Source organism: Megascapheus bottae, chromosome 22 (genome assembly GCF_031878675.1).
Source record: "Megascapheus bottae isolate mThoBot1 chromosome 22, mThoBot2.hap1, whole genome shotgun sequence".
Taxonomy (NCBI): domain Eukaryota; kingdom Metazoa; phylum Chordata; class Mammalia; order Rodentia; family Geomyidae; genus Megascapheus; species Megascapheus bottae.
Window position 1 is genome coordinate 29,540,773 of NC_143530.1, and position 13,881 is coordinate 29,554,653.

The window sequence follows — 13,881 nt, forward strand, 5'->3', positions numbered from 1 at the left end:
CACCCTCTACTCCAGTCCTGTTGGCCTTTCCAAGCAGCTCTGTTTGCCAGTATCCCTGGGCTCTGGCCTTCCCAAGCAGCTCTGCCTATGCCCCTAGGGTCCAGTCTGTTTCTTTCCCTTACTCACCTCTATTTGTTCTTTCTCCCCAAAGCTTTTCCTTCATCCTGGAAAACCACATTTCTCTCAACTTATCTTGAAAGACTTTTCCCAAGTCTCAGAAACTCCTGACCCAGTGCATCCCATCTTTATCCACTTTCCTGTTCCATAGAAAGAAGGTGGGGGCGGGGGATAGGTCAAACACAAAGGCAGTAATGGAGGAAAAGGCAGAAAGAACTAGAAGCTACCAGAAAGCTCCCCGAGGTTCCCAGTATGTCCTGTGTGCTCTGGTGATCCCCACAGACACATTAGGAGTCTGTGGCGTGACTGCACCCTACCCCACTGCTGCCATGAATGATAAATAATACTACGTTTCTTGAAACATTCTGGAAGGCAGATTGCAGACATCCTACTCCAGAATGGGGGATATGGCCAATGAGTTACCTTGCCCCAAACAGGCAAAGGGCCTCTTGTATAGCCAGGGTGCCCATCTGATCCCATGTAGCATAGTGCAAATGCTGTTTTAAGAGGAAAAGAAGAAAGCTGAATCTTGAGGAGGAGGGGGAAGCTCGGAGATAGGGCCCAGGCACTGAGTTCAAGCCCCAGGCCAGCACAGGAAAGAGGAGGAGGAAGAAGAAAAGGTAGAGGAGAAAAAAAAAGAGGGAGGGAAAGGGGAGAGGGGCAGGGAGAGGAGGAGTAGAAAGCTATTACTCACAAATAGTAGCTGAAGGAGAGCTACAATGTAGGAATCTTCATTGCTTTGAATAAGAAGAAATGCAGTAACAGAATTGTTCTTCCTTTCTGTAGGAGAGGACATCAGAGAGCTGTTCCTTGACATAGCTCTGGTCACTAAGGGCTCTTCTATTTTGAACTTTTCCTATCCCATCTGTGAAAGAGACCTGCCCAAGTTTTCATTCTGTGGAAGAAGAAAAGGAGGTAAGGCATCCCTTGCTGACAGCTTGTATCTGAGGTCAGGAGCCCTGGTGGCCCTCACCCATGGGCAACCTTAAGTTCATCCATCAGAGCCTGACGTCTTACCTTATAGACTTCTTGTGAACACCAGACTGAAATGGTAGATAAGAGATGATTTCAGACAAAATTGTTGCTATGAAAAGCACCTTATTGTATTTTATTCTACAAAAAAAAGGGGGGTTAGCAGTAGAAAGGATCCACGGTTGTAAAAAATTCATGAGGATTCAGCAGGCTTCCAGGCGTACTCTTGATTAGCCTTTTAGTGGCAGAATCTCCTCAATATCAGAATAGACTCTGAAAAATAAAACAAACCAAAGTGCATTTTGTCATTGCCTTTTCTATTGGGGTAGATAGCAGATAAAACTATCAGATAGCTAGATTCAAAGCAGAGAAACTAAGGGCCTTAGGTTATTGCTTCCATTTTCTTTTTTTTTTCCTCTAAGTCTTCCTTTTCATTAAAGAATTTATTAACATTGATATTTGCATCATATTTCAAATGACATGTTTAACCAACAAGTATTCAAGAGGGGCATCTCTATATACAATCACTGGCACTTAGATTTTAGAACATAATTAAAATTAGGCTGAGGGTTTGTATAATAAAGGACCCTACGATACAGGTACTGGTGGATCACACTGGTCATCCTAGCTACTCAGGAGGCTGAGAGCTAAAAAAATCAAGGTTCGAAGCCACCTTAGACAGAAAAGTCTGTGACATTCTTATTTCCAGTCAATCATCAGAAAGCCAGAATATAGCCCACCCCTCTTCGTCCTCTCTTGACAGTCAAGGTACAGTTTTAAAATGGCATTTTGTTCAATGAAAGCTTACGTCTGTTTTGAGGAGACTTTCTCTACGAGGTCTTCCCTCCCACTCTGAGCCTCCATTCTATTCTTACTGGCCAATAGGGAGTAGAACTCAACTTCACACTCTAGAAACATCCTCTTGCCCACTTCTCTACTCAAGGAAACTAGGAATTTTAGTAGGAAGAATCCCTGAAAAAATGACCCAATTATCCTTTCTAAACAAAAGCTGGAGAAGGCATTGGAGACCCTTTCCTAGTCCAAGAGATGCAGGTGAAAGAAGTTTCTTTGCAAGAAAAGAAAACAAGGAACTTAAAGGAGGGTCACTAGAAGGAAACCTAGTGCATCATGGGGATTTGTAGACGGCTGACTTGTACCACTGGACACATTGTACTATGGGCTTTGAACCTTACCTGTTAGCCACACAATCTGTGAGCTTCCTGAGGCTGGAGCAGGGTCACCCTTCTCTCTTTAGTCCCTATATAATCATCCTGCAGTGCCACTAGGAAGCTAGTCTTAGGATCCCCTGAAAATGTCACTGAAGTGAGGAGATTGGGTCTGGTCAGCACTGACTTGTCCACATGGTAGTTGGTAGGGTTTGGCATCTTGTCTTTATGCCTGAATCACTGGAGGCAGGATAGGGGCTTTGGATGATAGGTTACTAAACCTGTCAGGCCAGAGCCTGGGACTAAGAGTTTCCTGTGACTCTGCCCCCTGCCCTGACCCTCTTTAGACCCATACCAGCTCAGGTACCATGATGTCATACCATATGTCCCCTCGTGTCCTGGCTCTTGGCTCGTCTCTGGTCATCATAGCATCCCAATTCAATTCTCCATTGGAGCTGAATTGGCTTGTTGGTATTGTTTTTGTTCTTTTCCTCTCTGGCCTTCATGACTCAGTTTCCTACCAGTGTTAAATGTTTTTACTGCCTGCTGGTCTTTGAGACAGGAGCCCACTATGTATTCACTGGCCTTTTCTTAAAAACTCCTGATCTGACCTCTCAAAATGTGCTTCTCCATTTTCTCTCCTGACAAGACCATAAATCAGCATTGTATAGAATCCATGATTATCTTAATGTATACTTGAAATGCCTCTAGGTTATTGACATGTAAATACTTGCTGTGTAAATAGTTGCTATACTGTACTGTTTAGAAAAGAACCCCCCCCAAATAAAACAACAATTGGTATGTATGGTGGGTACAGAAACAATGTTGGATAGTTGGTTGGTGAATGGTTGGGTGACCTGGTTTTCAAATATTTTTGCTCCATGATTTATTCAATCCAAAGATGTGAAACTTACAGGTGCAGAAGATGGACTCTGTTCCAGGTATGGCTAGTACTTAGGGAATGCTCTAAACAGATACACAGAGGGAATAAACGAAGTTTACCCAGCGTTGAACCAGCTGCTGTTCTAAGAGGCTTGCATCCATTAAGTCAGTGAGACACAGAGATTTCACAATCTCTAAGCTTCATATTTCAGAGCTGGTAAGAGACTAGTAGCTGAAATCCAGACAAGGTGGCTCCCAACCCTTAATCATAAATTAGGAAGAATGGCTGAACAATGAAATCTATGGATAGAAATATATATTTTCTGGTTGTGAGGCTTAAACTCTGGGCCTGGGTGCTGTCCCTGAGCTCTTCAGCTCAAGGTTAGTGCTCTACCACTTGAGCCACATTGCCACTTTCGGTTTTCTGGTGGTTAATTGGAGATAAGAGTCTCATGGAGTATTGTGCCTAGGCTGGCTTTGAACCACAATCCTCAGATCTCAGCCTCCTAAGTAGCTAGGACTACAGGTGTTAGCCACTAGCGCTGGCTAGAAATGAATATATATTTTAGCTAGTTTAGTTTTTAAAATCAATTAAAGAACCTTACTGTTCACTGATCCTACTATGTTTCAAATTAAGATATATATGTTTAGCCTGGCACTGCGGTTCATGCCTGTAATTCTACCTACTCAGGAGACTGAGATCTGAGGATCACAGTTCAAACCCAGACTAGGCACTAACTCTTATCTCCAATTAACCACTAGAACATGGGAAGTGGGGCTAAGACTCAAGGGATAGGGCAGTAGCCTTGAGCTGAAGAGCTCAGGGACAGCATCCAGGCCCAGAGTTCAAGCCCCAAAACCCACAAAAAAAATGTTTTTTTGTTCTTTTAGCTAACTCAATATAGAATATCAGTCTTCCATCAACCTACTGGAAAGATTTTTGATGAATTGAGTAAATGCACGCATTGCTTCAGTATGGTTAACCCTTTGTTAGTCTGCCTCTATTAGTGTTTTTCTTCCTGCCCTCATCTAGACCAACCCAAAGCCTCAGCCACAAATAACCCACCTTCTCTGTCCCCTCCTGCCTCCCTCCTTCACTCCAGCCCTTCCCTCTTCTGTCTCTTCCTCTTTACTTCCCTTCTTGTCTTCCCTCCATTCTCCCTCTCTCTTATTTACTATTTCCTTCCTTCTCCCCCTCTCGCTCCTTCTTCTATCTACTTCCTCCTTTGTCCTTCCTTTTTCTCTCCTTTTCCTTTCCTTTTTTTCCCTTCCTTCTTTTATCTCCTTTCACAATGGCTGAGTCCTAATCTGTACCAAGTGCTCTGGTACTGCTAAGGTGAGCCAACCGTGTTTTCTACTATCAAGGATACCCTGATTGCCTGGAGGAGAAGACAGATGCACAAGCAACACCTTCAAGTTGTCCTCAGTGCTATGTTCAGTGAAGAGAAACAGCCTGAGGTGAAGCTGCTTTCCAATGGGCTCGACTATTGAAATACAGACAAACCGGAAATTGAACAAAGGATAACTTTCCAATTTCCCTTATGTTATGTGAAACCTGTAGCAGGGTTATGCCATTACATAGATAAAGAATAGATGGATAGATAGATAGTCTAAAAGCCAAATTGTTAAAGACTTTGTCCTCAGGGTGGCGCATAGGGAGAGGTAAAGCCACGTGAGAGGACCTTATGAGGCCCTGTTCCTTTTCTCTTGCTTCCTAGCCACGAGTTGAACATGGAGCTTACTAGCAGCTTCTCCTATGATGAGCTGGCTAGTCAGAAGCATAGAGAAGAGAATGATATCCATAAGAACTGCTGATTTATGGTACAACTATTCTTGTAAAAACCAATTTTCAGCAGAAATGTAAAAGAAAGTTCTATTACAAAACATGTACAACAGATATGGACATGTTTCAGTTCTTAGATTATGTACATTATAGGACAAATTTAAGTTTGCATTTTGCATTAATTTTAAAAGCTTGTAACTAAAAGAAATATGACAGTAAGAGCTCTTTCAAGTGAAGAACAACTCTTTAGGGAATAATTGCTCTCTGGTTTATCTTTTGTGTAAATCTGAACTTTTCTACTTTAAGTGCTTGTCCAAAGTGAGGAATATATCATAATTAGATGAATTTCAATGTATAGCAGCATAGATCCCCTGAGAACTATATTTAAAGTCTAGCATAATACTGCCTACAAGGCAGATATCGTCCCTGACAAGCTCTAAAAGATTGGATTATAATATTTTTTTACATATGCAAATAAGTCAAACTACCACTGTGGTTACAATGGATGCTCATGCTGGCTATTTTGTTTTCCTTCTTTGCTCTTATCAATGGCATTTTCCTTTTTGGCTCCTGTTCTTGCTGAATAATTTGAGTGTCATTAACTGCAGAGCTTTCTAAATTGAAATGTCTGTAAATCAATCATAAGCATTCTATGTAGATCAGCAATTCAGATTCCATTGGTTGATTTCTATGCTCTCATTATTTCTGTTCAATGAGCTCCTTTCCATGGGCTAATGAAAGGGGAGGAGGGAACTTTGGATGAACAATGGGAAAGCAATCTGTGTATGGCCTAGATTTGGGGGAAAATTTTTCCATAAACACTTTCTGCAAAATTCCTTATCCTGTCACTGCTATAGCAGAAGACAAGGTAAAATCTACCTTCCAGATAAAGGCTATCTTCAAGAGCATTAATCTATGCTGACAACCTGACAATCTCTATAAAGCATGCCAGGAACGTGGCGTCACTGTTGGAAACCTCATTATTCAGTTATTTAATGTTCTCTGTACATGCTAACAAATGCAAGCCGAGGGAACTTGCTCATTGATTTCTGCCATAACAGAAAGGGATTAAGCCCCTATGTCTGAAACCTCGATTACAAAATTTGTCACCTCTGTTCCACTGTTATCAACTTTGGCTTCTGGGGGCATTTTAGACCACCTGTGCCTGGGAGCTCTGCTAATATGAGCTGTTTGCTCCAATAGTCCCTGTACTTCATTCTCAGTCGCTTCTAATCCCAGCTGTGGGCTTTGTCCTTTATCAATCACTGCAAGTATCCCACATGACAAATGTCCTGATTCTCTTACCCATGGCTCATGGAGAGAGTGATAGGTCTCTACCACCTAGGAAATTGCATGATTTCTCCTTCCGTCACATTTCCCACTGTCATTTTGTAGCTGCAGGCAGGATGTTACTAAGAGTAACATTCTGTTAGAATTCCTGGCTCCCTATCTTATCATACTGCAGTGTTTCCATTGGCCACTAGGGGGAGGTGCCCAGCCCAGCTGCTCTCAAAGTTAAACATAGCCTCAGCAAGGCTTGGAGGATTTATTTGCTCAGCAGCACATCACAGAATATATCCCAAAGTTTCAGCACATCTAGAGAGAGATGCTTCAGAATTTGCATGTCTTACAAGTTTTCAGATGGAGTTGATGATGCTGGTCCAGGCATCACAGCATCACTATACTATCTTAGTGAATAGACACAGGGTTTGAAGCTAGACTACAGAGAGCTGGACTGGTATGGTACCTCCATTTCCCACCCATGTGACTAGGGAAACTTACTTAACCTCTAAGCCCCAGTTTCCTTGTCTATGCCATAAAGAAAATGTGAGCAACTCATGGGATTCTTATCAGGGTAAAATGGAATATTGTATGTGAAGCTTGGCATTTGACTGAGGAAAGTAAACACCCACCAAATTATCAATGGCAGCTATTTCATGCAGCTAAGAACATGCAAGAGGGGCAGGAACAGAGTCTAATAGTAAGAGTGCTTGGCTAGCATGCACAAAGCCCTGGGTTTGATTCCCTGGTACCACATACTAGGAAAAAGTCAGAAGTGGTGCGATGGCTCAAGTGGCAGAGCGCTAGCCTTGAGCAAAAAGTGTCCAAGGAATTCTACATAGCCAACAGACAAGATAAAATACTGGCATTTGCTGGGAAGTGGATGAAACTAGAGAGAATCATGTTGAGTGAGATAAGTCAAGACCAAAGGAACAAAAGGTGCATGGTCTCCTTGATATGTGGATATTAGATCCAAACAGTACAAGAGCGATGACTCAATATTCAGGTACGCAAAGTTATGGACCTGGTCTTGGAGATATAAATATAACTATACATACATGAAAATCTATGATGGGATATATACACTATAGACATAATGTATTATATAGATTGATATGTATCAGTGACTTCCAAACCCTCAGCTTAATTTTAATTATGTTCTAAAATCTATGTGCCAGTGATTGCATATAGAGATTCCCTTTTTGAATACTTGTTTGTTAAGCATGACATTTGAAATATGATGTAAAAATCAGCATTAAAAAATCTTTAAAACAAAACAAAAAAGTGTCCAAGGATAGTGCCCAGGGCCTGAGTTCAAGCCATAGGACTGGCAAAAAAAAAAAAAAAACAACCATGCAAGGGCTCTGAGCTTTGAGAGATTATCAGTCTCACAAAACAAGTCTGTATTGGGGCTGGGAGCATAGCCTAGTGATAGAGTGCTTGCCTAGCATGCACAAAGCCTTAGCTTTTATTCCAGTACTACATACACAGATAAAGCCAGAAGTGGCACTGTAGCTCAAGAGACAGAGCATTAGCCTTGAACAAAATGTATCCAAGGACAGTGCCCAGGCCTTGAGTTCAAGGCCCAGCACTGGCAAAAATATGTGCGTGTGTGTGTGTGTGTGTGTGTGTGTGTGTGTGTGTGTGTGTGTGTGTGCCAATGCTGGGAGCTAAACTCAAGACTTCACTCAAGGCTGATGCTCTACCACTTGAGCTCCATTTCTGGTTTTTTAGTTCTGGCTTTTTAGTGGTTAGTTGGAGGTACACCTCTCATAGACTTTCTTCCTTGGTCTGGATTTGAACCACAACCCTCAGATCTCAGCCTCTTGAGTAGCTAGGCATGAGCCTTGGGCACCCAGCAGAAGTATACATTTTAGCATGCACCTGGAGAGGCAATGGAGCCTCTTTTGATGCTTGGAAGTTTAAGAAGATCTTTTCCTTCAAGATTATCAGGAAAGATGCCTTTGATTCAAGCCTCCTTATTCCCTCACTGTGAAAATATGGAGTCTTCCTGATCCTTGTGAATTTCCTATGAAATTGAAAATGTGAAGTTCCATGTTCGTTCTTACCTTCATGTTGTATTCTTCATCTGCACACTTAAAGCAGCTGTAGCTTTCCTCCTTTGCAGCTGTCATGGCTGCAAGTTCATGGGCAATCAACAAAGTAACAGCTTACTGAATCAGCAGAAAATTCCTACCATGAACCACAGAGCACAGACATAGAGAAATGGCTGCCCTAAAAAGTGAGCCAGCAACAAGCAGGCAGAAGAGGACTCTTCCTTTCTGAGTAACATGAAAGAACACACACTACTGATGAGAAATCCAGTAGCTCTGGGTTTCTCCATCCACAGATCCGGGTGCATTTACAAATGAGCATATTGAAAGGATTATTTGACATCAATCAACTTATTCTTTGAGTAGAGACCTATCATAAGAAAACTAATGATGACCTGGAGCCAGAAGCAGTTTTAGTTCCCTAAGGCAATTCAACCTTCTTTATAAGTCCTTATCCTGTTATGAAATTTCATCAAATTCAGTGTCTTACATACTTTCATGCAATAATCATTTTAAAAAAACTAATTAAGAAAGAGGACCACCAAATGTTCATAAAGGGTGAACAAATACAGCAGTATTATTCACTGGCCATTCTGTTGAAAATTAACTATACAATTTGTGAATGGGGATGGGAGGAAAAACCTGGGAAAGAGCAAGAGACAGGGTGACATTGTCCAAAAAGAAAATTTACTCTCTACTAGGCTTATATAATTGTAACCCTCTGTATATATTGTTATAATAACAATAAAACTTTTAAAAAAGACAAATCACAGCTCCCCCATACTATGATATACTAACATCTACAATCTTTTTTTTTTTTGCTACTACTAAGGCTTGAACTCGGGGCCTTACACTCTTGTGTGGCTTCTTGCTCAAGACTGATGATCTACCACTTGAGCCATGCCCATCTTTCAGCTTTTTGTTGGGTTATTGGAGGTAGATGTCTCACAGACTTTTCTGTCTGGGCTAGTCTCAAACTGTATTCCTCAGATATCAGCTTTCTGAATAGCGAAGATTACAGGCATGAGTCTCCAGTGCTCAAAGGTGTTTGTATTTTAAGCAAGTAAACATTCCCAAAAGTTCAGCTGTGCATGGACTCTGGAACTCTTGTCTGAGAAACTCAGCCCTCTGCCGTACTTAGTCAACATCCTTAGTCAGATGCCTCTTATCCAGAGCTGCCTACAGTTCTGCAGATCAAGCCATGTTTTCTCCTCTTTCCTCCCATCACCAACGTCTTCATTTCCATATCAGTGGAGCCAATCAGCTCACCAATCTACAAGCTGTCTATTGAGTCTGATCATCCACAGTAATCTAATAGGTTGGTAGGAAAATAAAACAATTTAAATAATCTTTCCCTTGCAGCCAGAAATTATGCAATTCTCCAAGAAAGCTTAAACAGCAATGTCAGACGGACCTGACAGGAAGAAGGACATTGAAAATCCAAGATTTCACCTTCTGGACCACTCTTCCCCATCTAAGATTTAACAGTGGGTACTGCTCTGTTCAGAAGAATCCCCATCACTCACCTGTGGCTGTTTAGCACATGGACCATGCCCAATTCAAAGGGAGATGTGAGACATGCAGGGAATGTGCTCTGGTTTCAAAGACTTGGTGCCCAAAAAAGTGTGAAAAATACGTGTCATTAATTCAATGTGTATCATTATATGAATGCATGTTGAAATGGTCATATTTTAATCACCAAGTTAAACCATTTGATCAAATTAGTCTCATTTACTTTTCCTTTTTCAATGTGGTTATTAGAAAATTTAGAATTACATTTATAAATCATATCATATTTCTGTTAATGCTCAGAACTACACTGTCCACTGTGATAACCACAAGTTACACATTGCTGTTTCAATCATATCTAAGCTCCATGTTGACTCATATGTCACTTTAACGTCTCTGCAAGCCCTTAGAGCCCCTAGGCAGCCACAGCTAGCACATTTGATAAACTACATACAGGACACTAGCAGTTTTGCACATTATTCTGGTGCATAGGGATCTGCCCTAGTATTTCTGTACTCCTCTGACTTATCTTTAAGTCTATTCTGAACAGATTGGTAGATGTCTATCCTAGAAATTTCTTCTCCCTGACCAAGCTCGAACCCAAAGACTTTGTCTTCTGCTCAAATCCAAGATTACATTTAATGCATGATTATAAGAGACACAGTATGGGAAGCCCAACTCCTCTCAGACTGATCATCCGGTCCCTTCTTTCTTAATTCAAAACCTCTGTATTAATTTCCAATTGCTGCTCTAATGATTATCACAAACTTAGCAGATTACAGCACTGATTTATTCTCTTCCAGTCTAGGTGTCAGAAATCTAAGATCAGTATAGCAACAGCAAGCACAATGGAAGGGAACCTGTCTCCTCATCACGTCAGCCATTCTTTCCCTGTTTCCATCCTCACATGGTCTCTCTGACTTCCAATTTTCTTCTTATCAATATTCTTATCATTATCCTTGGTCCACCCAGGTAAAGCAAGATAACATCCCCATCTTAGAATTCATTATGTATGATTTTTTCTACAAAAGTCTTTTTCTACAAAGAATTGGTGGCCATATAAACGAAAACATTCACAGTTTCTGCGGCTGAGAATGTGAGAGACCATTGCTACCCAGAAAATTAGCACACTTTATCTGACTACTGTATGCTAGATAAGGAAAGCAAAAAAGTACATAATCCAAGAAATCTCAAACTGTACATGTTTTGATTCAAATGTCCTCAGCAAAGTCATGTAACTCTGAGAAAGTCACAGATTATATCGTTATTTATGGGCCTGAGGCAAGATATGAGTCTTTCTTTTGGGAGGTCATAACATTGCTTCCTATCAAAACTCCATCAAAGGCTTGCTACTGGGCTGCTACTGCCACAAATTCCCAAACCCCTCAAAATCCCCCCCCCCACACCTACCTCATCCTCTACCAAGAAAAGAAGCTATTTGTCCAAAAGCCAGTGACATGACTCATATATTGAAACCAACTCGGTTGGAAACCAGCCGACTATTAGGGGTTAAAAAAAAAAAAAGTAAAGATAGTGAGCATAAGTCTCAATCACTGGAGAGGTGTGAATAGAGGGCCTCCAATGAGTCTTGAACTCACTTAGCTTGTGCAGGTGGCATATTGCCACTTGAGCCATTCCTCAATCAGCCTTTTGCTAGTTCTTTTGGCAATATAAGTTCAAGGACTTTTCTGCCTTGACTAGCTTTGAACAGTGACCCTCCAGGTGTCCATCTCCTGAGGAGCTATGATTACAGGTATGAGCTACAGGCTCCTAGCTCTAAGAGAATACTGTGTGTGTGTGTGTGTGTGTGTGTGTGTGTGTGTGTGTGTGTCTGTGTGTCTGTGTGTGTGTGTGTGTCTGTATATTTGTACTGGGGCTTAAACTTAGATCCTAGGCACTTTTTTTGTTAAATACTAGCATTCTGCCACTGAAATCATAGCTCCATTTCCAGCTTTTTTGATAGCTAATTGGAGAGAAGAGTCTCACAAACTTTCCTGCCCTGCCTGACTTTGAACTGTGATCCTCAGATCTTGGCCACTTAAGTTGCTAAGATTATAGGTGTAAGCCACTGGTACCAGCTGAGAAGTCTTATTTAGTAATTTTTTAAGAGCTCTATTAGAAGTTCACAGTGAATATTTTCAGTTTGTCAATAACAATAAATCTCTTTATGCAGTAAAGACTTACTCACAATCCTGGCTGAATACAGAGGAAGAGAGCAGAGGAGCATGGCTGAGTTTAAGCTAAGATAATCCATTCAGTAGAAAAGTGACCTAAAGTCCTATTACATAATTTTGAGCCTTAAAGTATGGTGGTGATTCAAAGAAGATCTCACTAAGCAATCACAGAGTGCATTCACCCTTGGTACAGCCAAAGAGACTACACAAAATGCTGAGTACCAGTGGTTCAGGTCTGTAATCCTAGCTACTCAAGGAGCTGAGACTCGAGGATCTGAAACTCTGACTGATGGTAAAAAGTCTGAAGTTTATTGCCCTGACCGACTAGGGGCTAACTCAATTCAAGAGTGAGCAGCCCCGAACTCAAAAACCAGGGAGACAAAAACCACAAGTTGCTACATATAGTAACTCACAGGTGGCCAATAAGGTCACAACACATAATTATCTTGGCCAATGGCTATACTATAATTATATAAGTAAACCAATCATTTTAAAGGCGAAGAAAAATGGATGGAATAAGCAAGTGAGCAGATTACAGAAACAGAATTGTGTGTTAGTCTGCAAAATTTTAACCACATAATTCTAACTTTAATGCCCAGTTCCCGATTCATTTGCCTGGGGATTTTCAGTTAAGCTTCCTGTTTGTCTGGTGGGCTTTGTCTGGGGGCTTTGGATAGCCATTAACTCATTTCAGATTGTGGTTCAAAGCCAGCTTGGGCAGAAAAGTACCCATAAGATTATCTCCAATTAACCACGCAAAAACCAGAAGTGGCGCTGTGCTAATGTTGAGCTCAAGATAGTGTCTGATAGTGCCTTCAGTTCAAACTCCACAACCACCCCCCCAAAAAAATGCTGGACGTATTTAGAAGTAATATTGTGTGTGTGTGTGTGTGTGTGTGTGTGTGTGTGTTTATGGAGATTGAATTCAGGGTCTGGGCACTGTCCCTTACCTTTTTCACTCAAGGATACTCTACCACTTGAGCCACACCTCCGCATTTGGTTTTTTTGATGGTTCATTGGATATGAGAGTCTTATGGACTTTCCTGACTAGACTGGCTTCAAGCCAAATCTTCACATCTCAGCTTCCTGAGTAGTTAGGATTACAGATGTGGGCCACTGGCCCCAGCTCGGGAGTCATATTGAACAAGTTCTAATGACTGAGCTCCCAATAGCAACAGAAATGATCTCCCCACTCCCAAAAAATCATCTGCCGATATGTCAAGGTATCCCAGTGTCTTCAAATCCAGCTTGTAATAACTCAGTTTTTTCATTGAAGGTTGCACCACACTGGTCTACTTTTCAAAAGACTATAGAAAACAGGCTGGTCATGCCTTTCTCCTCTAACCCCTCTTTCTTTATTGCTTGGTCCTTATCCCTTTCTGTGCAAAGCTATGGTCTTCTCTGCTCTTTCCCTGTCTCCCTGTCTTATTTTGTCTGTCTGTCTGTCTGTTTGCCTCTCTGTCTCCTCCTCACCCCCTCTCTCACTGCCTTCTCCCAAAGTGTGAGGTTCTGAGGATTCACAAGGACAATGCAGAGTATGAAAATTCTCCTTGCTAGTTGTTGGCACAAAAATCAGGGAACAGCATCCAGGATATTTGGATGTAGTGTCTAGGTTTCATGGCCCTATTGTCAGAAACTGGTCCAAGTGTACTGGTAGCCAAGTTTCTTGTACCTCAGCTAGCTCAAAGAGAATGTTGGTGTACACAGGGAAACAGGCAGTGGTTTTAGTCTGTGTTCTGCAGCTGTGATAGAATGCCTAGGGCTGAGGGATTGACGGGGAAATGAGATGGATCTGGAAGCTGTGAAGTCCAAGACATGATCACAATGCCTGAGGAGGACTTGAGGTTGAGTTATAATACAGGGGACAGGATAGCCAAGCAGGAAATAGGAGGAGACAAGAGTTAACACCCAGATCTAAGTGCCCTACTCTCATAATGACTGAG

The 13,881-nt window shown here is 41.6% G+C and overlaps 1 protein-coding gene and 1 long non-coding RNA gene across 3 annotated transcripts in view; one reads left to right on the top strand and one right to left on the bottom strand.

Annotated features, from left to right (window-relative positions):
* Positions 1–13,881, top strand: part of Ly86 (lymphocyte antigen 86) — a 57,665-nt gene that overhangs the window by 31,038 nt on the left and 12,746 nt on the right. Inside the window, exons 3-4 of one of the 2 annotated variants that reach the window (XM_090355428.1) lie at positions 904–1,032; positions 9,618–9,696. In XM_090355428.1, coding sequence (XP_090211554.1) covers positions 904–1,032; positions 9,618–9,673 — 185 coding nt within the window. In that variant the 3' untranslated portion in view covers positions 9,674–9,696. Of the gene's footprint in view, positions 1–903; positions 1,033–9,617; positions 9,697–13,881 lie in introns of those variants that run through there. The other variant, XM_090355427.1, reaches the window with a different exon arrangement.
* LOC150048446 (uncharacterized) lies at positions 182–6,301 on the bottom strand. Its single transcript, XR_016539257.1, has 5 exons — positions 6,226–6,301; positions 3,258–3,437; positions 1,135–1,362; positions 812–1,012; positions 182–257 (listed from the first exon to the last, which is right to left on the bottom strand). It is a non-coding gene; the product is annotated as an uncharacterized LOC150048446 (long non-coding RNA).